Here is a 25,725-nt window from a genome sequence, read left to right on the forward strand (position 1 = left end):
CTAACTAACTAACTAACTAACTAACTAACTAACTAACTAACTCTTGAAAGAACTTAAGATCAGGCTTTTTGGCTCCCTCCACCCATGCTCTCCTGATGGAAGCCATGGCTAAGACTAGGAACTTGACTTGACAGCCTCTGGATATTCAAATAACACCTTGTGGTTTATTACAATGACCAACATAGTCAAAAATGAGCAACAACTCTCGATAACCTCCAGATGTGACTATTAATACTACTTGATATTGCTCATTAAAATACATGGACTGTTCACCACTTTGCCAGTCTTATGAGACTGGTGTTGAGAACACAGATAAACCAAAAAAGGTTAAGTCTACAATTTTAATGTAGAGATTTTTTTGTTTTGTTTTGTAAACACCTGTATTTTATGAGACAGGAAATAAGAGAGAAGAATTAGGGAAATGTGATAGGACTTTCTAGGCTGAAGTAAAGGATGTAAGGAGGAATAAGATGAGGAATAAGATGTCAGATAACCAGGTTCTCAGGAGCATATCCTTGGTCTCAGGAAATCCTTACTCCAGCTCTGCAGTGGAGGGAGGTAAGCCCACTTTACAGGTGAACAAACTGCAGTCCTGATCAGAGCAGTGTCTCCCAAGTCCTGGGCCAAACTTCCTCTTCTTGCAGTGGGCAAGCTGACTTTCCACAGTGGCTTTGTTTAACCTGAACAATGTCGCTGTGCCTTGACAGTTCTCAACTTTTGCTATATATGAAGAATATATACATATTCTTCAAATATATTGCCTCCTGAGTGCTGGGATGAAAAGTGTGCACCATCATCACCCAACTCAGGTTTAACTTTCTCAAGAAATTCTCATGACTTTTGTAATGAGATAGGGGTGGATCCCTGGTTACTGGGATTAATTTGAGTGTTGCTATATTAGTAATTTAAGTAAAAAGTCCATACAACTGTCAACATCACAGAACCATGCAATAACACAGACATATAAACCAGACCTTGGTAAAACAAGTACTGTTCCTAGCATCACTGTGGGCTTACTCGCCACACCCTTTTACATTCTCTCCGGGATGTATGAGGGCTCCAATTTGTTCTCATCTTTGTTATCATCTGTGGCTATGAAGTACCTTGGACTTGTGTTTTTCTGTAGATTAATGATGTTCTGCATTACCTTATGGGTTTACAGACCATTTGTTCATCCTCCCTGGAGACCTGACTATTTAGATTCTTGGCCCATTTTAAAGATTGGAGTTATCTTTCACTATTTGAGGCATAAGAGTTACACATTCTAGATTTTAAAATTTTTAATTGCATGTATGTGTGGGGGGGGGTGGGGGGGTAGGGGGAGATACACATGAGTTCAATGCTGCAGAGGCCAGAAGAGGGCATCAGAGTCTTTGGAGCTGGAGCTGCAGGCAGCTGTGAGCCAACCTGGATGGACAATGGGAAATGAACTTGGGTCCTCTGTGAGAGTACTAGTCACTGTTAGTCACTGCACCATTTCCTTAGCCCCGCTTATTATCTAAGATCAGGTCCCATGTCAGACATATGATTTGTCCGGGAGTATCTTTTCAGCTCAAAGTTTTTAATTTTCACAGACCCTACGTGAGCTGCTATTCTTCTTGCTTGTGCTTTTGGTCTCATAGACACATTTTAAGTAATAAGGAATTCTAAGTCACTGTTTCACCCAACATCTTAATAAACATAATCCGTACATACCAAAGTTATTGCATGATTTCCTTTTTTGTAGAGTTATTCTCCATTTGTTCTTTGAATACACAACATGAGCTTTCTAAATTATACACTAAGTCACCTGTTATTCATGGCTGTCCAGTGTGATATTAGGCTCTACCACAGGAATCTTTTTATTACTTGGAAGAAATCTGATTGGGATATAGAGTGAACATGGGAAATGAGACTATAGAAAACCTCACATAGTGTATCTCCAAATATTTCCATAGTAATTTTGGAAAGATGGGTAACCACCTCTTTGAAGTAGGAATAGAGGAATGGAGCAGGAGATGACCATCCTGTCCCTATACTTTATTGGGCAATGTTACTTCTCTGTCCATTATTCTCATGGTTTCCACTAAAATGTCAGCCTAGCCTGAGGCTGTTTCTTCATTTTGAATCCCTTTCTTCTTTCCTCCCTCTTTCCTTTCTTTTCTCCTTTATGTGGTACTGAATGTTGAAACTGAGACCTTCACATGCTAGGCCAGTACTCTACTATGCTATAATACTGCTAATCCCAGTATGTGGAGCACTTGTCGTTCTGTTCTTCTTGTTACTAGGCACACTTACCAATTTCCTATCTTTGCTGTGAAGTTCTTTGTAAAATAACTACAGGGCTTCCAGGCAACACCTTCTACCAAGAAGCACTTCCTCCATCACGGGTGGGGATGAACAGGGGCATGGATGGACTCAGAGATGGGATGCAGCTCTAGTGAGTTAGTCCTCTCTTTTACCTGGTCCCTCAAAGACAAATCACCAGACTTGAGTTTAGGGGCTTGGTGAGTCTCTATCTCCTCATTCATGAAAGGTCTTCCTTCTGGAGATTCTGAATTTGGCTTTTTAACTCTCCCATCTCATCCCATCCTACCCCATCCAAATTCTGACCACTATCTAAACTCACTGAACATTTATTGCTGGTAGCTTCTTCTAGAAGGATTCTGTCTCACAAGATCATGAGTTTTTCCTTTGCCTTTCTAGGCTAGGCCACAGCCTCTATGCTGCCTCAGAATTTAGCAAACATCTCAAGAAAACTGGACTTGCCTTTACAGCTACTCCATTTCCAAATCTTAAATAAATCTGCTGTCTGTCAAAAGGTCTACTAGTTTTTCCTTTCCTAAGAACATGGCCTCTTGAGCCAAACAATATCTGTAGCTCACATCCAGAAACAGCACATACCTTCCCTCTAGCCTGTCCCTATCACAGAGATAGCAGTTTGTGCTACTGCATATACCTCTCTGGAAATGTATTTCGTAAATCCTCATTGTCTTCATAGCTTTCCAACTGTCTTAAACAATATGACACATGTAACTTCTTTTCTTCCTAGTTGTTTCTGTTACAATACATAAAATTCTAGTCTGAAGTAAAAGTTTCCCCTTTATTATAAAGGAAAACAGAGTCAGTGAGATATGATCTAAAGACTACTGGCTTTCAACCCAGATTTGGCCAAATACTATGCCCCCACAGACATTGGATGTCATGCTGAGGCAAGGTGGAAGAGCCATGTGGGAACTCTCCAAACATCTTCAGAAAGTCACTACTAGAAAGCCCTTTTCCTAGTAAGGTATCCCAGAGAGCCACACCTACTCAGAGAGGCAGCTGGCCTGTATGCTTGTAAATCAGAGGTTGACAGTTGGCATCTACCTTCTTTTTTGAGACAATAGCTCTCACTGAGGCAGGGCAGGCTAGGTAGGACTTCCAGGCAGAAAGAGGAACTAGGAATGAATTTGAGCCATGTGAGAGATGCCAATGAGACATAGAGGTAGATACAAAGAATGGAGGAAAGGTAAAAAGCCACATGGCAGAACATATATTACTTGAAGCAGGTTAATTAAGTTAAGAGAGCTAGCTGGAAATAAGCCTAAGCTAAATAAAGGCTAAGAAAAATTATTAGTAAGTCTCCATGTCATTATTTGGGAGCTGGTGGTCCCCAAAAGGAAGTTTGACAAGAAAGTCCTTACTTAGTAAGACCCAGGTTAAAAGATTTTAAAAAGGGGGTATGGTGGTTCACACTTGTAATCTTACTGCTGGAGAGGTAGAGATAAGAGGGTCCTTGGGGCTCACTAGCCTGCCAGATGAGCCAAAATAGGGAACTTCAGGTCACAGTAAGTCAGTGATTCTCAACCTCCCTAATGCTGTTCCTCATATTTTTGCTGTTACTTCTCAACTGTAGATTTTGCTATTGCTATGAATCATAATGGTCAATGCAAGCACTGCACTCATATGCACACATCCACACAGACCCACACAGAGAACTAAAAGCAGTACATTAAGCCAGGCATGGAGACACACACCTTTAATCTCAGCACTCAGGAGGAAGAGGTAAACAGATCTCTATGAGTTCTAGAGGCCAGCCTGGTCTATATAGTGAGTTCCAAGACAGCAAAGGCTGCATAGTGAGATCCCATCTCAAAATAAACCAACAACCCAATAAAATAAACCAAAAAACCAAACCAAACAAACAAAATACACACAGAAAAGACAGGTGATGGACAGGCAGATGACAGGGAGGTGGATGGGCTGTGGTCAAATCAATAAGCTTTTTCTTCTTTTCATTCACTCTCCAAATCTCTCGTTAGCCTTTAGGGTTTCTCCTTTTTTAAATTGTGTGTTTTGGTTTTTGTCCTGTCTTTATTTTCTGTTTAATTTTTATGTATATGGGTACTTTGCCTGCATGTATGTTTATGTGCCATGTTTGTGTCTGGAGTCAGGACCCTGCAGGAGGCCAGAAGATGACATGGATTCCCTTGAACTAGAACTACAGATAGTTGTGAGCTGCCATGTGGGTACTGAGAATCAAACCACCTCCTCTGGAAGAGAAGCCAGTGATCTTACTGCTCTAGTTCCTTGTTTTTGTTTTGGGGGACACAGGGACTCACATATCCTGGGCTGACCTAGAACTTGCCATGTAGCTGTTTGTTTGTTAATGGGTCTTTATGCTTCTAAAATGCTGGGCTATGGGGCTATTCTATCCTGAGACCTTACCCTAGCCTGGAATATAAGAGACCCCCTGTGGTGGTTTGAATAAGAATGGCACCCACAGGTTCAGATTTTTGAATGCTTAGTCATCTGGAAATGACATTACTTGAGAAGGATTAGAGTGGCCTTGTTGGAAGAAGTGAGTCACTGGGGTGGGCTTTAAGGTTTCAAAAGCCTAAGCCAGGCCCAGTGTCACTCTCTCTTCCTGCTGCCTGCAGATCCTGATGTAGAGCTCTCAGTTACTTCTCTAGCACTGTATCTGCCTATGTACTGTAATGCTTACCACTATGATGATAATGGACTAAACTCTCAAACTGTAAGCACCCCCACCCCAATTAAATGCTTTCTTTATAAGAGTTGGTGTGGTCATCGTGTCTCTTCACAGCAATAGAATACTGGCTAAGACACTACTTTACACATCTGCTGAAAGAGTTTGCTAACAGGACATCTTCTCACTGAGTTACTTGAGAAATAAAACTTCAGGATGAAGGCAACTCTCTTAAGAATCAGGACTTAGGCAAGTTCCAGGCCAGCTTTAGCTGCATACTGAGTGTCTGTGTCTCAGTCAGTACCCCATGACCATGGTAACTAATAAAGAAATGCATTTAATTGGGACTAGCTTACAGTTTAGAGGATTAGTTCATTAACAGCATGGTGGCATGCAATGAAACACAGTACTGGAGAGTAGCTGAGAGTTCTACATCTGGATCCACAGACATCAGGTAGAGAGAGACATTGGGCCTGGCCTGAGGGTTTGAAAACTCAAAGCCCATGCCTAGTGACACAGTTCCTCTAACACATTTCCTAATCCTGGTCAAGTAGTACCACTCCCTAATGCAATCATTTAAATGTATGAGCCTATTAGGGCTATTTCTTTTCACACCACCATAGCCTGTCTCAACAAAACAAATCACAAAGCAGAAAGGGGGTACAGAAAGCAGCTTCTAACTGTATGGGAGAAGAAACACTAGCTGGACAACTCAAGTCAGGGGGCTAAGGGCAATAGAACACATGTGACCACAAACAACGTCCTGGAAGCTTCAGGAAGGATCATACAGCATCTGGCTTCACACACCAAGGCACGGATACTCCACTAAAGGAAATGTTTGCTGTTACTACCAACTTCTCTTCTGCTTTCTAGAGTGCACTAGCTTTCTCAGAAGAACAAAACAGAAAGGCAACATAGGGCGCCTATGAAAGATGAAACTAAAGTATAGCCAAACCTTTTCTCTCAAATCCTAACATTTTAAAGATGCAAAGAAGAAAGTGGAAGGCTTTCACACAAAATGGTGTAAATGCTTGGAAATCTGGAAGAGCAAGGCAGATAGATGTCTAAGGAGGGCAGGTCAGTGAGATGTCTCAGTGGATACAGATGCTTGCCAACTGACCAGAGGGCCTGAGTTCAATCCCTGGGACCAATATGGGGAAAGCAGAGAACTGACTCCCATGGGCTGTCCCCTCATCTTCACAGAGAGCCATGACATGTACCTTCACACATACACAAATAAATAATTATAATATAAAAGATTTTATATTTATAAACCATCTAAAAAGACTTTTCAGGGGAAGAACAAGGCCTAGCATGAGAGCCCTTTCAAAGATGACAAACTCTCCTGCTTGGGGCTAAGAGTGGAACATTCACTCTAAGAGTGAATCTCGGAGATGAAAGCCTCAAAGTGCTGAGAAAGAAATCCAACACAGTGTGGAAAAATGTCACACAATTTTGCTCCTTTTCAGATGGGAGGGCCAGGAAATTGTGTAAAGGACTGGCTTAAACAATGGCTCCTGACCCCATTTTCACCAGACTGGTTTGGGAATGCTTAATCAGCTAATTTCCACCCTGCTCCCTGGAAACTTGTTTATTTGGTTCTCTTTGATGATTAATCACAACCCTCACCCCCACTCCCCCCACCGCCAAAATAGGAAGTTTGTAAATGTGTTGAAATAAGAGACCACTCTAGTTATTTTAAGTTATCTAGGATATGAGGCACACCCAGAAACGACTCACAGTCAGGACATTTACAAAATGTCTCCCTTAGTAAATAAGAAGCAAATTCCTTCAGGCCAAAAGTTGTGAAACCCAGAATTGCCATCATATTTTTGCCACCCAGAACCCCATGATGATGGATGATACTAAAAATAGCCCAGGGGAGGGGTCCACAGAACTAAAGACAAACAGCCACCTCATCTCCAGACACCTGTGAACATCACCCTCGTCTGTGGATTAATCTGGCAATAGGAAACAATCCGGTTATTTTTTCTCGAATCCAGAACAGTATTTCCCTCCCAGAATCCTCTTGGAAAATCGTGTTCATAAACAAATGACTCCTAGGTAACCGGCCTCTTTGTTAAGTGTTTCCATATGCATCACCACTAAGAGTCACTCCGTAACATGCCACTCATGTTCCTGTCGCCTCATTGCTGATGTTATGGAAAGGCATCAACATGCCGTTATTATTGCCGAGCTAGAGACTGTAAAGGAAATTATGCTGCTACCTCTAGGTTTCAATTTTCCATGAAAAATTGTTCCCAATGCCACAGAGGCTTAGCCAGTCAACAAGAAAAATGATTTAATTAAGAGGCAGCCATAATAAGATTTTTTTTCAGTGCACTCTTTCAACATAAAAGTTACATTACAGCAGAGCTTCATTTTATTTCATGTCTTATTTTCATCAGACCATTCCAGAACACACAAAGATGATAAGTAAAAACTAAAGGAAAAGAAGAAAAGGAATACTGGAGTGAGAACTTCCATAGTCAAATAATCTTAGAAATGTGGTGTGAAGGGGGGATGGGAGCAAGAGGCTGAGAAACCAAGAACCATGAACACGTGGGCACAGGGAGAAGAAACCTCACTCGGGATGAAACCTGAGGTGAGAAAAGACAAGACTAGCCTGGCCACCTGACAGACAGCAGAAGGCATGTGAGTGTAACAATAACAACAAAAAGTTAACAGGAGTACCAGAATTCACATGGAAGGAAGAAGACCAAACTCTGCAGTCCGTCCTTGACAGACACATGTCAAACACCAAACCTAACAACTCTGGTTCACAACCTGAAGGCATGGCCACTTGTCATCTCCTTTAATGTGCCAGGCAACAGCCAAGACTAAGCCTTGGGCCTTCTTCTAAATACATCAAGATACTGGGTAAAAACTTAAAAGCTAAGAAGGACTGCAGAGATAGCTCGGTGGGTAAGGGACCTGCTGTGCAAGCATGAGGACTTGAGTTCAGATCTCCAGCACTCATGAAAAAGATGGCTGTGGCAGGGCATACCTGTAACCCCAGTATGTAGACATTGAGTATTCCCAGACAGCCAGCTGGACAAAAAGTGAGTCCTGGGCTCATTGGCAGACCCTAGGGCACCCATCATCAACTCTGGCCTCCCTACTGACACATGGGCATGCACGTCCACACATACCATCTGCACATATAAATAAATACATAAAATTAGTCAAAAGTAAAAAGGCATATTATTTAGTTGTCAGAAGATTTGTATGATTCCTCTATTTCAGCCTTTTGTATGTGGTGTATGTGTATCTGTCTGTTTCTGTGCAGGTGTCCTATGTGTGAAAGTATATGGAGTCTAGAGGACAATGTTGGGTGCCTTGCCTCAGTTTTTCTTTTCTTTTCTTTTTGTTTGGGGAGCATAGCGATAGACCAGTAATTAAGAGCACTTGTTCTTGCAGAAGACCCAGGTTTGATTCCTAGCATCCACACCCTAGCTCACTACCATCTGCAACTCCAGTTCTAAGAGACCCTCCTCTGGCCTCTACAAGTACCAGAAATGCTTATGGTGTACAACATACATATGGGAAAAACACACATACACATAAAGAAAAAACTTTTAAAAACTTAATTTTATCTAGACAACTGACATAGTGAAGACTCTTCAGTTAGTATCTTGGCAACAGGACAAGAGATAGGTCAACATGTCATCTTGACAAAAGAAAGGAGCTGTGCTATGGCCTTCACCTGCAAGAAAACCTGAGACAGGAAGTCAGAGCTCAGAAAACTTCCTGTGCACATCAAAATTTCTCATCAGGACAAATCAGCCAACTTATTAGCAGCATTTGCCCACCTCTTACTAGAAACTCCCACGTGGGAAACACAGACCTGGGTGGCAGTCACGTTATTCCACAAGATGTTGTTATGGAGACAGCTCTGAAGGCTCCCAGGCAATGCCAGTATATAATCAAGGCTAGTGAGTGATCACAGAGCAGCCAGCTGGGTGGTCTCCATGGAAACCAGCAAACATACATTTTCACATGCACAGTGGCTGCTTTGGATCAATGACTCTTTATATAGGTTTAAAGCATGGTGAATGGCACATCAGTGACCTCTTTTGTTGGTCTCTCCCAGGTTCGGCTGTGAGGAGCCTTGTTCTTGTGGATGCTGCACTCAGAGCACAAGGGCAGTGGGCAGTAAATCCATGCCAGGAACCAGTGAACACAATGGGAACCTAAGAGCCAGGAAATCACTGGTCAACTTTTCTAAAGGACTGAGCAAGTATTTGATAGAGTCAAGGACCTGCCCAGGACTGGCTCTCACCATACCAGAGCTGTCAGGCTGCTTTTAATGCCATCAGTAAGGTAGAAATTAGTATTGTACTTATTTACAGAAAACCAGTTTACAGATCTGAAGTGGCAGACCTGAGACTAGGTGAAAATTAAGTCTTTATTTGCAGGTCTCTATTGTCCTACATAGTGCTGGTTGCAAAGCATACCCCAGCTATTTCCACATACACTAGCTCATTTAATCTGTGAACTAACAAGAGCTCATATTCTAGTGCCTTTCAGCTTTACAATATCCCCTCCATATGAACAGCATCCTATCTGAAGAGCAATGTGAGGGAACTGCCTTCTAGGGTGAATTCTGACCATCTGGGTTATGGACAAAATTCCAATAAACTACCTGTAACACTGAGAGCAAGATCTTCCCCCAAGAGAAAGTGGGTCCCAGTGACAGGGACAGAAGAAAGTCCCATAGTGGAGTGATAAATTCCAGTTAGTTCTTATAAATCTGGCAAATGTTTTTGTTCAGTAGACATGGTAACTATCAACACAGTTCCCAGCAGTTCACTGTACAGGGCTACATCAGATGTAAAGGCCATCAGCAAGTCAGTCATTTATCAGAGTCACTGTGGTCCTGCCAGCTTTGAGCTATCTTTAGATGCCTTTCAGTCTAAATTCTGCTTTACAGAGGAAGAATGAACCCAGGCTCCTGTGTTTAAGATGCCACTGTTTTGGGGGGTGGAGCAGCAATTGGTCAGCTGTGCAGGCCTTGAGGTTTAGAGCCTAGCCCCACTTCCTCTCCAGGAACTGCTTCCTGTTCCACAGAGAAATGAGAGTCTCTTTATTAGTATCAGCATACTGCATACGCCTGTGACCATGGAACCACTTGCTGCTATGCCTTCCCCATCACAATGGCCTTTGTCTTCCCAGACTGCAAGCCATAATAAACCCTTCCTGCCTTACCATAAGAAAAGTAACATGTGGGTATCTCATCCACCATGGCTGCTGTGACTAATGACCAGAGATCCGGTAGCTTAAAGACAACATGATGGTACTCTTCTGAAGGCTGGGAAGTGCAGATTAGCATACTGGTAGATTCCATGTCTGGGAAAAGCTGCTTTCTCAGAGACAGCATCCTCCTCCCGTGTTCTCACAGTGGATGGGGCAAGACAGCTCCATGGAACCTTTTATTTTGACAGGATGGCCTGGAACTGGCCACACAGACCAGGCTGGCCTCAATCAGTCTCAGAGATCTGCCTGCCCCTGTTTCCTGGGTACAAGGATTAAAGGTATGAGCCACCATGACTGACTGGAGTCTCTTTTGTAAGAACAATGATGTCATTCATGAGGACTTTGCCTTCATAAACTTACCATGTACCCAAAACTGCACCTAGGACCATTGTCATCGAGATTAGGATTTCAAACTATGAATTTTGGGGGGAACAAACATTTCATATCATACAAGTTCAGTGAATAGTGGTCAGAATCAAGCAGTGAGCACTCCCCCCAGTCCCAGGAGGATCCTCAGTCCCTCTCCCACACACATCCCACACAGGAGCCCTGACTGCCTCCTTCCCATCTATCACTCTGTCTGCCAAGGCACATGGGGTAAAAGGCTTTCTGGTTTCTCTAGGACAGCCCTAACCCCCTAGTCTTTCCACAAACTATCAACACCAATCTCCCTAACTTTCCCTCATCCTCTAGCACCTGGCTTTCTTTGTTCTCTCCCCAAGTCCTTCTTGTAGAAAAGGTCTCATTATGAGATCCAGCTATTACCCGCTTAAGCACAGCTCAGGCCTCCACTTCAGTGCATTAATGACCCATCTTGCTTTGTCAAAGGCTGCCGATATCCTTGCTCTAATTTTTCCCCACCTGCTCTCTCAGTGGCAGCTCTTAGAGCCCTTGTGGCTTTCCTCCCACCTCTTTGCTGTTACTTCTCTGTCCTGTTCATTATGGTCCCCTGCGTTTGAATGCCTCCCGAGTTTTGCCTGTGACCTCTCATTCCCACATCCTTCCTCTCCCAGTGAGCACTTCCGTCCCTTCACAGTTGGGATGTATGATCTAAGTCCTCACCCCTCTCCAGGTTCTCAATTCAAAGCAGCTCCATTTAGCTATTTGGCTGCCACACATTTCACCAGCTCTCCCCCTGCAGTCTCATTGTAACCTCTTCTGTCTGTCATGCCACAGGTGTCCCACGTCTCCAGTTACAAACCCTGGAGACATCCATGCTCTTCTGGATCCATCATTATTGGTGTTCTTTGACTATCATCACCTACTCCCATCTGTTCTAACATGGTCTAGTCTTTATTTTGTCATGTCCTATACCAATCACATGATACATTTCCTTCAAATTTTCAGGAAGAACTGACTTTCATCTTTTTTTTTTTTTTATTCTTGCCACTGAATTGATTACCTCCTGACTGGATGCTTGAAGCGCAGTTCTGTCTAAGCTGTTTCCACAGTAACATGCCCAAGCATTATTTACCATCATCAGCTCATCCAGAGGTGCACAACCGGCTCTACAGAACAGCTTCTTTGTTCTGTCATAGGACTTTTTGTCTAATTTCTCTTTGCCTCCACTGACTCTTCCTCTAATCAAACTCACAGTTCCCCACAAGCTCATACTGCCTTATTGCTTGTGCTGTTCATTCTGGAAGGTTCTTCCTTTCTTCAACCTTACCCTGGCAATCATAACTTTCAGGGCCAGTGCCAGCCACTCCCTTGCTACCTGGATTGGCATCATTGCCCAACTCAACCTTATCTATTCTGAGTTATAACTGGCCTTAGACAGGCACTGAACACAGCCAATTCATTTTTCCTTCCTTGTGTCCATCAATCTCCAAATAGTTCCTTAAAGAAATGTTGAGTAATGGTAGAATCATGTACAAAAGGGGGTCCATTGAAAGAGAAGCTATATACCTTCATATCATCGTATCATATCATATCATATCATATCATATCCCCTGGTGTGTCTTAAATCTTACAGGGTTGCTAACTGCTTTGGGCTGGTAGTAAATTAGAGTAAGAAAGGATTTAGAAGCCAAATGAGGCACCTACACACTGAGGTTACAGCACTGCAGAGATGTTTGCTCTGGTGCTAATGGGATTAGTACTAAACTGCAAGAACCAATTAAAAATTGCCCTCCTCTCCCAGAATTGGGGAAAGAGTTATAAACTTCCCTTCAAGTTTTGAAAAAATAAAGGCAAAAGAGACACTTAGTGACCAGTGGTCAAATAGGCAAAACCATACCAAACCTCTCAAATTGTAAAGGCAGAATGAGTGCCAGGGTTTACAACTCTTAGGGATGGCTTACAAGCCAAGAAACTCTGTCACTGAAATGTAAGGTGTGATTTTTTTTTTAATGAAATGATTTTTAAAGTTTTTTTTAAGATATTTCTATTTATTTCTTATGCAATTGGTGTTTTGCCTGTATGTATGTGTGAAGGTGTCAGATCTCCTAGAACTAGAGTTACAGACAGTGTGAGCAGCCATGTGGGTGCTGGGTGTTGAACCTGGGTCCTCTGGAAGAACAGCCAGTTCTCTTAACCACTGAACCATCTCTCCAGCCCCAATGTGATAATTTTTAACAAATTCTGTACATTACTGAGTGATTTTGCAATCCTCACTACAACCTAGCTTTAGTTCATTTCCAGCCCACAAAACCACAACTTCTTTAAATCTAAATGTTATAAATTTCTGCCCCATGAAAAAACACCAGTACTGTTTTCCTAAATTCACCTTTTCTGGACATTTCACACAGATGGGATAATATATACATTACTTTGTGACTTGGTTTTTCCACTTTGCAGAAGACTTCTAAGTCTTATCTGCATTATAGCATACATTAACAGCTCATTTCTAGTTGTGGCTCAGTAGTATTCTACCACATACATACATATGACCTTTGCTTATCCATCCATAGAGAGTCGCACATCTACATTATTTGCCTGTATAAACACCATGCATGGGGTTTTGGTGGATGTGTATTTTCATTCCTCTTGAGGTTTCCTAGGTACATAGGTGCTGCAGGAATGTCAGTTTACCTTTCATGAAGTACCAGAGCCATTTTCAAAGTGCCTGCATACATGTGTCCCATAGCTTATAAGGGCTCTGGCTCTGCTCATTCTCAAAGTCAGCCTACATGTATCCCTGACTCAAGGTCTCTTCTGGAAACTGTAATTTTGTCTTCCCTTTTAAAATTACAACCTAACTAGATGGTGGTGGTACACATCTTTAATCCCAGTTCTCAGGAGGCAGAGATAGTCAAGGACAGCTCGCCCTACAGAGCTCTAAAAGCCACAGAGAAACCCTACACCGAAAAACCAAAATAAATAAATAAGTACAATCTAACAACCTCTGTTTTTTTTTTTTTAATGGAGTATTTTTGAAAAAAATCATTTATTTTTATTTTATGTGTTTGAGTGTTTTGCCTATAAGTATGTATGAGCACCACATTCATTCCTGGTACCCACAAAGGTCAGAAGAGGGTGTTGGAGCCCTTGGAACTGCACTTGCTGGTGACTATGAGCCACCATGTGGACACTGGGAAACAAACTGGGTCCTTTCCAAGAGCAGCCAGTCCTCTCAACCTCTGAGCCATCTCTCCAGCTCTTTAAAAGTTTATTCACATTTAATATAATTATTGATATTGCCATTAACAACAGAGCTTTCAGTATTTATTTGGGAATATCTTTATTTCTCTGTCATATTTGATGGACAGTTTTGCTATATACTGAGTCCCTAGTTGCATATTTTTTTCTTTAGCATTCTGAATGTGGCCTCCTCTTGCTACCTATGGCCTCTTAGTTTTTGTTTTGAGGTTTGTTTTTTATTTTTAATTAGTTGCATTGATTTCCTCCATTTATAATGTATCTTTTTTTCTTGATACTTTTAATATTTTCTCTTTGTCTTTTAACAGTTGAGTTATAATTTGTTTGGGTAAGGTTCTGTTTTTGTTTGTTCTTAGGGCTTAATGAATTTTAATGTCCTTCATAAAATCTGGAAGTTTCATCCATTATTTATTTAAATATTTTTATATCCCTGGCTCTTCCTCTTCCACGACTGCTTATACATGTGTGTATATATGTAAACACACACACACACACACACACACACACATATATATATATATGTTGATATGTATGATATCTCACTGGTGTCTGGAGTGCGGTTTACATTTTTAAAACGATGCCTTCTCCCTCTTACAGTTCACTTTTCTGCCATCTAAAATCTGTTCAGCCCCTCTGCAGGAATCTCATTTCAGCTATATCTTCAATTTGGACTTTCCACTGGTTATTTCCTAGTTCTCTCTGAGTGACATTCTGAATTCAGGGAGCCTTTCTTTATATCCTGTAGCCCCCCCCCCCCGCCCCCAGTGTCTTGATGGAGGGTGGGCAATGCTCCAGGATAATACCTTCTGAGCCACATACCCAGAGCCAGTTCCCATGGACTTCCTTTTCCTGCACATAGGCCACAATCTGCTTCTCTAAATTTGTATAACGCTTGCTTGAGTGCTGTGCTTTCTAGATAATATGTGGTATCAACTCTAGGTTCTGACTTTCCCACATATCTTATTACAGTTGTTTGTTTTGCCTGTTCAGTGATCTTCCTAAACCAAACATAAAATCTGTCTTTCATAAAAGGTGCAGTGCTAATTTGTTCTTATTCTTCATGCTTGTGTAACCTGGTGTCCTGGCAAGAACCAATCAGAGCTTTTGTCTCTGCTTCTACACAGCTGGAGAGGACATCTGACTCTTAGGCAGTTTTCACATCTGCCTTGGGTTGTACTTTCCACTTGCTCTTTTGTGTGTGCAAGCAGGCTCTACTAGCCAGGGATATGTATGTGTGTGTGTGTGTGTGTGTGTGTGTGTGTGTGTGTCTGCTCCAACACTTGTGTGTTCCTAGATGCAGAAGGCATTCAATGTGAGATATACAGAGAGCAACACAGCTCACAATGCTCTCTTATCTCCAAAATTACTTAGGTCAGCAGCAAAACCACTGTCCACAGCTGACTCCAGTGAGGCCTGTACACTCAAGACAGTGAAACTACTGGCTTCTCCTGTTCACTTCTGACCAAAATGGCCACTTGAATGAACAATACCCCAAGCAAAAGGAGAGACTTCTAGAAGCAGCAAAGCTGATTTTTATGGCTCTTCACAGCCTGCTCTGGCTTCATCACACAGATAGCTGAAAGGAGGGAATGGGGCAGTGGCAGGCAAGAACACCATGAATTCACTCTCTTCCTACCAAGAACAAATACTTCTGGTTTCTTGTGTGCTTTCCATCAAGTTTTGGAGCACAGAAATGGAGACTTTGAACAATGATTTCCCAGCTTTCTGCTTGTTTTGGAGATTCTGCCAACTTCTTTCCTCTCCCAGCCAGTCTCCACATTCTACTGTGAACAAGACTATTAAGGGTGGACCGTTTAGGTGACATCAACACTGTGTAATCTCATTTTCAGAGAAAACAACTGAAAAACTAGACATGACTGAACACAGAAGCTCTGATAATTTCATCATGGAATCTCACTCCTCAGCAGCAGGTCCAAGGCCCCCTGCACCCTAACTGCTTCAGACATGAGATGAAAGGAAGGCCCTGGAGGAGAGAGCCCTTCTCAAAGCATTTCTGTTACCATGGTGCTTCCCACTGTTGCCTTTTGGTTCCTGAGCCTTCATAGCCCACCTACCTCTCTCTTACGTCAGTCAGCCTTGACTCTGACAAAAGCTCTTTTTGCAACAGCCCTTGCCTTGAAGGCACATGGAAGTCAGTTTTCCTGTAGTACCTTTTAGGAATGTGATGATGTCTTGCTGATAAAGTAAGTGAAAGGTCTCAGAAATTGTCACCAGGCTCCGATCACTAAAACTGGTTTCTTAAAGGTTCCACTTTACAGAACCCAGGCTGAGAAGGCTGGCTACACAGGACTAGACCTTCCCACCCCTACAGCCCCTCTCTCTTACCTTAGCAAAGAAAATCCAGGCTGCACACTGCCCTGGGGCCAGAATACTTTTCAGCTTTACTGTACTGAGCATGAGAAAGAAGCCCAAAGCTCCGCTGAAAGGAGAAAACACCCTTTGGTTAGTGAGGCTGCCTTCCTTCATCTACAGCCAGTCAGTTCCTTCCCATCCACCTCCACACTTGCACCAGGCTTGCCACATGAAGCTCTCAACCCTCCACCCCTTCTTCCAAGGGCTGTGACTACAGGCAAGTGTCATGCTGTCACACTCGGTTTATCAGTCAACATCTAATTTCTGAGCATCGCACAACCTCCATCATATTCGTGTTTTCTAGTGCCCCTAGGGAAAAGCAGTGTAGAAGCCTGGCCCTCAGCCTTTCTAATGAGAGGAGAGAGAGGCTCAGAAACCTTGCTATGTCACAACAGAGAAATGTATAAATGGGCATTGTTACTGCTTCGATATTAAGTATTGCTCCAAAAACTCAGGTACTAAGACTCCACAACAGATGTAAGCAGTGTTAGGGGAGGGGCCTTGGGGAAGTGGTTCATCATGAGGTCTCTGATTTTGGATTGGTCCATTTACGGAGTCATCATCTGAAGGCATTATTGAGAGATAATGGAAGCATCAGGAGGTAGGGCCTAGTTGGAAGAAATGCATCCCTGGGGGTACACCTCTGAAGTATACACACTGCCCACAGCTCTTCCCTTCTTACCTCACTTCTCTGCTTCATTAGGCAAACACCTCATCTACTGTATACTGTCACTGTTAAAGAATTCATATGCCTTCCCATCGAGAAATTGTTCACTTAGAGGAAAATCTTCACACACACACACACACACACACACACACACACACACACAGAAGGAGAGGGAGAAAGAGAGAGAGAGAGAGAGAGAGAGAGAGAGAGAGAGAGAGAGAGAGAGAGAGAGAGAGAGAGAGAGAGAGAGAGGCTACCACTCAAGGAAGAGCCAGTCTCGAATAGAAGTTTTGGCTAACACGCATTTTAGGCTTATGCATTTACAAATGCTGTCATCCTTAAATCTCTTATAGATCCCAGCCCCAGGTTACACTTTGAACAATTTAAACTCACAACGGGGACTGCAAATCTGGCCACTTGGGCAGATGGGACATTTACACAGCAAAGAACCCCAGAACTGTTTCTTAAGTATACCAGGTGTGTGTGTGTGTGTGTGTGTGTGTGTGTGTGTGTGTGTGTGTGTGTGTGTGTGTGTGTGTGTGTTTTGTTTTGTTTTTTTCTGAGTAATTGTTACCTGGTGACATCTTCTCCACCTGGCTTGGGCTTTTTCCTGACTTGGGCACAAAGAACTTACTAACAGACTGGGACTTAACAGCCTTTGTAACCCTGTACTACCCCCTTGAGCTGCATGTTGGAGGCATGAAGCTGGTCAGTATTGGTGAACAAATATTTTATCCTAGCATGGTAAACTGCTTACCTCTAACAGGCCCGGGTAGCTACTACTTATCTTTGGGGCATTTAAGGGGCAGCACCCCCTTAGCTAAATTCTACATTGTATGATTTAATGTCTCCTAAGCAAATCTATTAGTATCCTCTACTGTCTATTCTATGACTTTTGAGTTTTTCCTACATCACCACCACTATTGTCAGTCTCTCTCAGGCCCAAAGTGGGATAACCGGACAACCTTGGGCAGACACTGGAGCCAGGAGCCAAAAAAGATCCTTTGATAAAATTTGAATTGTTTCTCTTAGACACCTGTCACAGCAACACATCGGTAAGTCAGAATGGGATGTTCTAGGGTGCATATCTCTGAGGGGAGAGGTACACAGAGAGGCACTCTGTGCTCCAAGTCACCTCTTGGTAGCCAAGAAACAACATCACAGGTGTGTTCAATATCCTAACCCTCCTGGGATCCTTGGGATGTGCCCTTCCTTCTCCCCCTCCAGCCAAAGGACATGAGTATAATCTGTTCTCTCAGAAGAGACTTGATTAGGAGGAGGTAGCCTCAGTTGTGTAGAGGAACATCCAGCACTTTCCTCCCATTGCGTGGCTTGTTAGCTTGTAAATAATTTCTATGCTGTGGCTGCCTTACTCTATCCTCCTTCTGAGTCTGAGAGTTCCATAGAGGAGGGTTTTGCAGGTTGCCTTCATCATCAAGTGGGAAGCCAAGGTCAAACTGGAGAGGACACAAACAGCCCTTGAACTGAGTCAATCCCAATAGTTTTATACACTGCAGTTCTGCGTGGTGACTGTGGAGTTGAAAACGTGGGGAAGCACAGCAAGCTTGAAAACCACAGCCCTGGCTGAACATCGCCACAGGCCAGGGTCTGCTGCATTCAGGATGGCTGTGAGCGGGTGTGAGTGTACAGGAATGACGGCCAGAGACAGAAGCCTGCTCCCACAGTACCCCCTCCTTGTTTCTACGACTCACTTGGTTCACCATAATTATGCTGGGCTGCATACAGATGAAGATACAGCTAATGGCACAGAAAACACATACCATGGCTCAAGGTTACCTGGCACAGCAGCTGCCGTGGAATCTGTAGAAATACAGGAATGGAAAGTCCAGGACACTGAAGAGGTCACCTAAGGAGCACAGCAACGGTGACACAATAGTCTACAGAGCTCCCTCAGCTCCCTGCACCAAGCTACTTCGGGAAACATAAATAAGACAATGTATCCTGCATGGTGCCTTTAGTCCTCCAACTCTCCTGTCCCTAAGAATCTGCTACTGCCTCCTAAGAATGAGGTGATGGCAGTGACCATTCAGCGAGAGCATGCTTTGTGCAAAGCCCTATGGGAAGTGTGGTGACTTCATCTCTTACTCCTTGCAGCAACCCTGAGAGGTTCTGTACCCCCACTCCAACTGCAGTTAGAAGAGACACAGCTAGAACTGTATAACTGTTGAAGTGTGGAGCTGGAACGTGAAAGCAGGTCACTCCAGGCCTTAGGGCTTCCCTTCAGCATCAGCACCCACACAGGGACAGTATAAGGAAAGAGCCTGCCTTTATCCACCAGTTCCAGAACTTAAGTGTACAATGGCACATTCTGAGGCTCTTTTCTGCAGAGAAATGACAAACACGATAACCCTGGGACTGTGGACTGCAAGAGAGGATGAAGCTCCTGCTCAGGCGTGCACATGGAATGTCCATGGAGATTCTCTTCTGTCTCTTCTGCAGATGCTGGCTCTTGGCCTTTGCCCAATCTCCCAGTATGAGAGGAACTGCAGTGCAATCATAGAATTAATGAGAAATGGCAGAGAAGGCGATCAATTAAATCCAGGACCTTGAGACCTCTCTGGATGTGCCTCCTTTTGACATCCCATCTTTCATCACAAATGTTCCAGCTGGGTAAGCCAGTGAGAGAACACAGGTAATATTCATAGCCTAGCCGAGGCTTTGAAAGGGAGTCTAAAGAATAAAAGGGATGGTCATGGGTAGATTATGATGAGGAGAATAACAACGGGGAGTGTCAGGGGTAGATGAGGGGGAGGAGAATAACAAGAGGGATGGTCAGGGGGAGATGAGGGGGAGGAGAATAACAAGAGCGATGGTCAGGGGGAGATGAGGGGGAGGAGAATAACAAGAGGGATGGTCAGGGGGAGATGAGGGGGAGGAGAATAACAAGAGCGATGGTGGGGGGAGATGAGGGGGAGGAGAATAACAAGAGGGATGGTGGGGGAGATGAGGGGGAGGAGAATAACAAGAGGGATGGTGGGGGAGATGAGGGGGAGGAGAATAACAAGAGGGATGGTGGGGGGAGATGAGGGGGAGGAGAATAACAAGAGGGATGGTGGGGGGAGATGAGGGGGGAGGAGAATAACAAGAGGGATGGTGGGGGAGATGAGGGGGAGGAGAATAACAAGAGGGATGAGGGGGAGGAGAATAACAAGAGGGATGGTCAGGGGGAGATGAGGGGGAGGAGAATAACAAGAGGGATGGTGGGGGGGAGATGAGGGGGAGGAGAATAACAAGAGGGATGGTGGGGGAGATGAGGGGGAGGAGAATAACAAGAGGGATGGTGGGGGAGATGAGGGGGAGGAGAATAACAAGAGGGATGGTGGGGGGAGATGAGGGGGAGGAGAATAACAAGAGGGATGGTGGGGGAGATGAGGGGGAGGAGAATAACAAGAGGGATGGGCAGGGGGAGATGAGGGAGAGGAGAATAACAAGAGGGATGGAACCCTAGAGCCATCAGCTCCTTTGAAAGCAGGGACTCCATCTCACACACCCGGGTGGCCACTCTAAGTCAGGATCACAAAGACACCTTAGCAAGCACTACTGAAAGAAGGGTATCTGTAAGACTGGGTGCTTCTCAGCAGGCCAGAAATGTTCCAGACTCGACTATGTGACCCTCAATTTCCAGCTGACTCGAAAAGCTTCGCTTTTGGTGCCCCGAATCTGCCTATTACTAATGCAGGTTTCTTCATTTTAGTTTTTTTATACAATATATTCTGATCATGGTTTTCCCTCCCTATTTCCTCCCAGATCCTCCCCAACTTCCCACTCATTGACCTCTACTTCTTTCTCTCTAGAAAACAAACAAGCAAATTAAATGAACAACCAAACAACAACAACAAAAAGAAAAAGCACAAGAAACACACACACACACACACACACACACAAAGTCAAATCCACTGAAACGAATTCAGGAAGTAAATAAATGGGAGGCCAGGGGAACCTGCAAGGGGCACATGAAACATCTGTAAGGCCCAAAGCCTGAGAAGGTGTGGTGAGCAGACAGGTGACAAACAACACAGAAGAGCAGAAAGCATTTGGAGCTCACAATTTTGTGGGATATACTGTGCTTTTAACGATGACAAAGGTGAGGACATTCAATAGAGTCCCAGGTAGTGTTACCATTGCTGTGAGAATATACCATGACCAAAAGCAAGTTTCCTCTAAAACTCATGCTCAAGTCTAATACCTTGTGAAGTAAAAGAAGGTTTTTAAAAAAGAGGAGATGAGAAGGGGGGTCTTTGGGAGATGAACTATGATTAAATGAGGTAAAAGGGTTGAGGCTACCACCCACTCACAATTTAACACTGGTAGACTTAATGATATAGGTGTTTACTTGTTTGCTTGTTTCCTTTCTTCCTTTAAAAATAATTTAAGACACGGTTTCTTGTGTAGTCTTGGCTGGTCTAGAACTCACTTTATAGACTAGGCTGGCTTTGAAATCATGTAGATCTCCCTGCCTCTGTCTTACAAGTGCTAGGATTAAAAGTGTGCAACACCACTGGCCAGATGAAATGAAAATATTCTAAAGTGACATCATTTTGATATAATTTCTTATATGTAGGTGTGGAGGCTTACTGAACCTCTTTATTTGCTCCTTTTCCCAATATGGTTACACCAATTAAATCTTTCTCAGCTTTTCACTATTACTTATCTCCTTGATTCATCCACTGATGAAGGGCCAATTCTAGCCTCCTGTGTTGCTAGGGCCCAGACTCCAACCCTAGAAACCCTAGTAACATAATGAGAAAGCCTCACCAGAAGTGACCCTGTAAACCTGCACCAAGACTAGGGACCAAAATAAGCCTCTTTTGAAAAGATAATTTACTCTGTCTGCAGTTTTGTGTTACTAGCAACAGAAAACAGACTAATAGTACTCCAAAACCTTTTAAAGTAAAAAACAAACTGCAAGACAGAATAGACCATTTGGGGAAATTCCAAAATCTGAAAAAACAACCTCAGTGTAACCAATGCAACAACAATGTAAAGATAATTTGAAAGCCAACTCTTTACTGCATTATTAAAAAGACAGGGTGGCAACTATGATAAGAAATTATGTTAAAATGATGCTGGCAGGGCCAGTAGGATGCACTCTATGGCAAAAGCACTTCCAACCAAGTCTGATTATTTGAGTTTGAGATCCTTAGAATCTACATGTTGGAAACCAACTGCTGCTAAAGATGTTCCCTGACTTCTACATGCATATTCTCACACACGCACGCACGCATGCACGCGTATTCAGCCATAAAGGAAAATATTATATCAAAGGGACAGAACTATAGATCATCATACTAAAGAAAACAAGCCAGACTCAGAAATATAAATATCACATTTTTTTATCATGTGCAGGTTCTAGGCTTAAACTATATAAACTCACACTCATGGCATGAAGCATGAAGGAGGCAGGCTGTTGGGGAAGAAGGAAACAGTGGAAGTGACACAGCGGGGACAAGGGGCAGTAGCAGGGTGAGATCATGAGTGAAAAACAGCAGCACACATGTATGAAAATGTCACAATAGTGCCTATTATTTTGCAGGCTAACTAAAAAATCTCAAAGTTTAAATGAACTTTAGATTAATTGACTCAATCACGTCTCCAATTTTTTTTTTAAACAGGGATAAGAATAAATTGGTTGGCAATAAATCTTTTTTGTTTTTGCGTTTTACAATGCTGGGATCAACCAGGCTTATACGTGCTAGGGATGTGTTCTACCACTGAGCTATACTCACTCCCACCATTTGGGTTCAGGGTAGTTTCAAATCTAGAGACCACTTGATCCTCACATTCTGTTACACAATGCCTTAAGAGCCCTGGGTGAACAGGGGTTATAAGTAAACATTAGAGTGCTTTACCTGTGGGGTGCGATGCAAATGCCAGGAGTGCCACACTGCAAAACAAAACAAAACAAAGTACAGCAAAGCAGTCAAGAAAGCTCTCCCCAGTACATAACCAAGCCCTCCCCAAATGCATAAACAAATCACATTTCCATCCAATTCTACCAGTTAAATTTACATGAAAGAAAACTGTCTACACTCACAGATCTTTCTGCGTGAACCCAGATCCTGAGAGAATGAGAATCTCTTGGAACTGCTTATGCCTTGGCAAGAGGGCTCATGGTTAGGACAAAGACTTCATGTCCCTCCGTCTATTACTTTCATTAGCCCTGGCTGACCCTATTATAATGTTCATTTAATTTACAATGATTATTTGAAAGCTAAGCAACCTAAAACGATTATTAGGTTGCAATCTAAAAGCTAGCTGTTGAGTGTGGGCCAAGAATATTTTTATTATGAGCTATACAAAAAGGAGTTAAATTTCCAAGTGATTCACAAATTTATCTATCTAAGCAGATGCTCAATAGATACCAAGTATTGAAGGATGCAAAGGAGGGTTTCTTTGATGTGGGCCATATTCGGTCTTGGCACTACATCCTTTTTCTGGTAGTCTCTCCATTTCCCGGAACTCCTACTGTTCCTGGAGCTTAGCTGCAACGGGGCTACATTTCCACCTTCTGCTGCTGCTTTTAGCAAAATTCCATGTCATCTAGGCAACTGAACTAGTGACAGGGTAGGACTAAAACTTGCTGCCTAAATTGGATGGTGGTGGCACGTCTTTAAACCTAGCACTCGGAAGACAGAGGTAGGCAGGTCTCTGAGAGTTTGAGGCTACCCTGGTCTGCAGAGTGAGCTCCAGGACAGCCAGACCTGTTATGCAGAGGAACTCTGTCTCAACAACAACAAAACCCTTGCTGTCTAAGTAGGGTATCCTCTGGGCATATGCCCAAAGTGGTATTGCAGGGTCTTGAGGTAGATTGATACCCAATTTTCCAAGAAACCACCATACTGATTTCCAAAATGGCCCTACAAGTTTGTACTCCCATCAGCAATGGAGGAGTGTTCCCCTTATACCACATCCTCTGCATCATAAGCTGTCATTAGAGTTTTTGATCTTGGCCATTCTGACAGGTATAAGATGTAATCTCCGAGTTGTTTGATTTACATTTCTCTGATGACTAAGGATGTTGAGCATTTCCTTAAGTGCCTTTTGGCCATTTCAGATTCCTCTGTTGAAGAGTTCTCTGTTTAGATATGTATCCCATTTTTTACTGGATTTTGTCTTTTAATGTCTACTTTCTTGAGTTATTTACATATTTTGGAGATCAGTCCTCTGTCAGATATGGAGTTGGTAAAGATCTTTTCTCATTCTGTAGGCTACTGTTTTCTCTTGATGACCATGTCCTTTGCTTTACAGAACTTCTCAGTTTCAAGAGGTCTTATTTATTCATTGTTGCTCTCAGTGTCTGTGCTACTGGTGTTATATTAGGCAGTGGTCTCCTGTGCAGTCAAGGCTACTTCCCACTTTCTCTTCTATAAGGGTCAGTGTGGTTGGTTTTATGGTGAGGTCTTGGATCCATTTGGACTTGAGTTTATGAATGGCAATACACAAGGATCTATTTGCATTTTCTGCATGTCAACCTCCAGTTATGCCAGCACCATTTGTTAAGAAGCTTTCATTTGTCTATTTTATAATTGTAGCTTCTTTGTCAAAAATCAGGTGTTCATAGTTGTGTGGATTAATATCAGGGTCTTTCATTCAATTCCATTGATCCATCTGTCTGCTTTTATGTCAATACAAAACCGTTTTAACTACTATAGCTCTATAGTAGAGTTTGAAGTCTGGTATGTTGATGCCTCCAGAAATTCCTTTATTGTTCAGGATTGCTTTTGTTATCCTGGTTTTTTGTTCTTTCCATATGAAGTTGAGTATAATCCTTTTGAGAACTGTGAAAAAATTTGCTAGGATTTTGATGATTATTGAATTGAATCTGTAGATTGCTTCTAGTTAATACTGCCATTTTTTACTATGTTATTCCCACCTATCCAAGAACATGGAGTTTTTTCCATTTTCTGATGTCTTCTTAAATTTCTTTCATCAAAGATGTAAAGTTCTTGTCATACAGGCCTTCCACTTGTTTGGTTAGTGTTACTCCAAGATATTTTATGTTATTTTTGGCTATTATAAAAGGTGATGTTTCTCTGATTTCTTTCACATTCTGATTATCATCTATAGGAGGGATACTGATTGTTTGAGTTATCTTATATCCTGCTACACTGCTGAAGGTGTTTATCACTTGTAGGAGTTCCCTGGTAGAATTTTTTGGGTAACTTATATATACTATCATATCATCAGCAAATAGCAAAAATTTGATTTTTCCTTTCCAATTTGTATCCCCTTGATTTCCTTGTGTTATTTTATTGCTCTAGCTAGAATTCTGAGTGCTATATTGAACAGATATGGAGAGAGTGGATAGCCTTCTCTTGTTATTGATTTCAGTGGGATTGCTTTGAGTTTCTCTCCATTTAGTTTGATGTTGGCTATTGGGGTACTATATATATTATGTTTAGGTATGTTCCTTTTATCCCTGTTCTCTCCAAGGCCTTTATCATGAAGGGGTGCTGAATTTGTCAAAGGCTTTTTCAGCATCTAATGAGATGATCATGTGAGTGTAGTAGTCTGGGTCTCTTAGTGTCTACATAACACTTTCTGGCTTTCATTATTTCAATTGAGAAGTCAGATATAATTCTGATAGGTCTGCATTTATATGTTACTTGGCCATTTTCTTAATATTCTTCATTTTGCATGTTTAATGTTTTTATTAATACATGACCAGGGGACTTTTTGGTCTAGTTTTCTAGTTTGTCTGGTGTTATGTAAGCTTCTTATATTTTCATAGGTATGTCCTTCTTTAGGTTGGGAAAGTTTTCTTCTATGATTTTGTTGACTATATTTTCTGTGCCTTTGAGCTGGACTTCTTTTCCTTCTTCTATCCCTATTATTCTTAGGTTTGATCTTTTCATGG

At 42.6% G+C, this 25,725-nt stretch overlaps 1 protein-coding gene across 3 annotated transcripts in view; it reads right to left on the reverse strand.

The window, feature by feature from the left end:
* Positions 1 to 25,725, reverse strand: part of Tmem241 (transmembrane protein 241) — a 96,113-nt gene that overhangs the window by 18,783 nt on the left and 51,605 nt on the right. For all 3 annotated transcript variants that reach the window (XM_051201219.1, XM_051201217.1, XM_051201218.1), the window contains 3 exons: positions 22,718 to 22,752; positions 18,645 to 18,714; positions 16,154 to 16,247 (listed from right to left, as the gene is read on the reverse strand). In XM_051201219.1, coding sequence (XP_051057176.1) covers positions 16,154 to 16,247; positions 18,645 to 18,714; positions 22,718 to 22,752 — 199 coding nt within the window. The remainder of the gene's footprint in view (positions 1 to 16,153; positions 16,248 to 18,644; positions 18,715 to 22,717; positions 22,753 to 25,725) is intronic.

Source organism: Phodopus roborovskii, unplaced genomic scaffold, assembly GCF_943737965.1.
Source record: "Phodopus roborovskii unplaced genomic scaffold, PHOROB, whole genome shotgun sequence".
Lineage (NCBI taxonomy): Eukaryota > Metazoa > Chordata > Mammalia > Rodentia > Cricetidae > Phodopus > Phodopus roborovskii.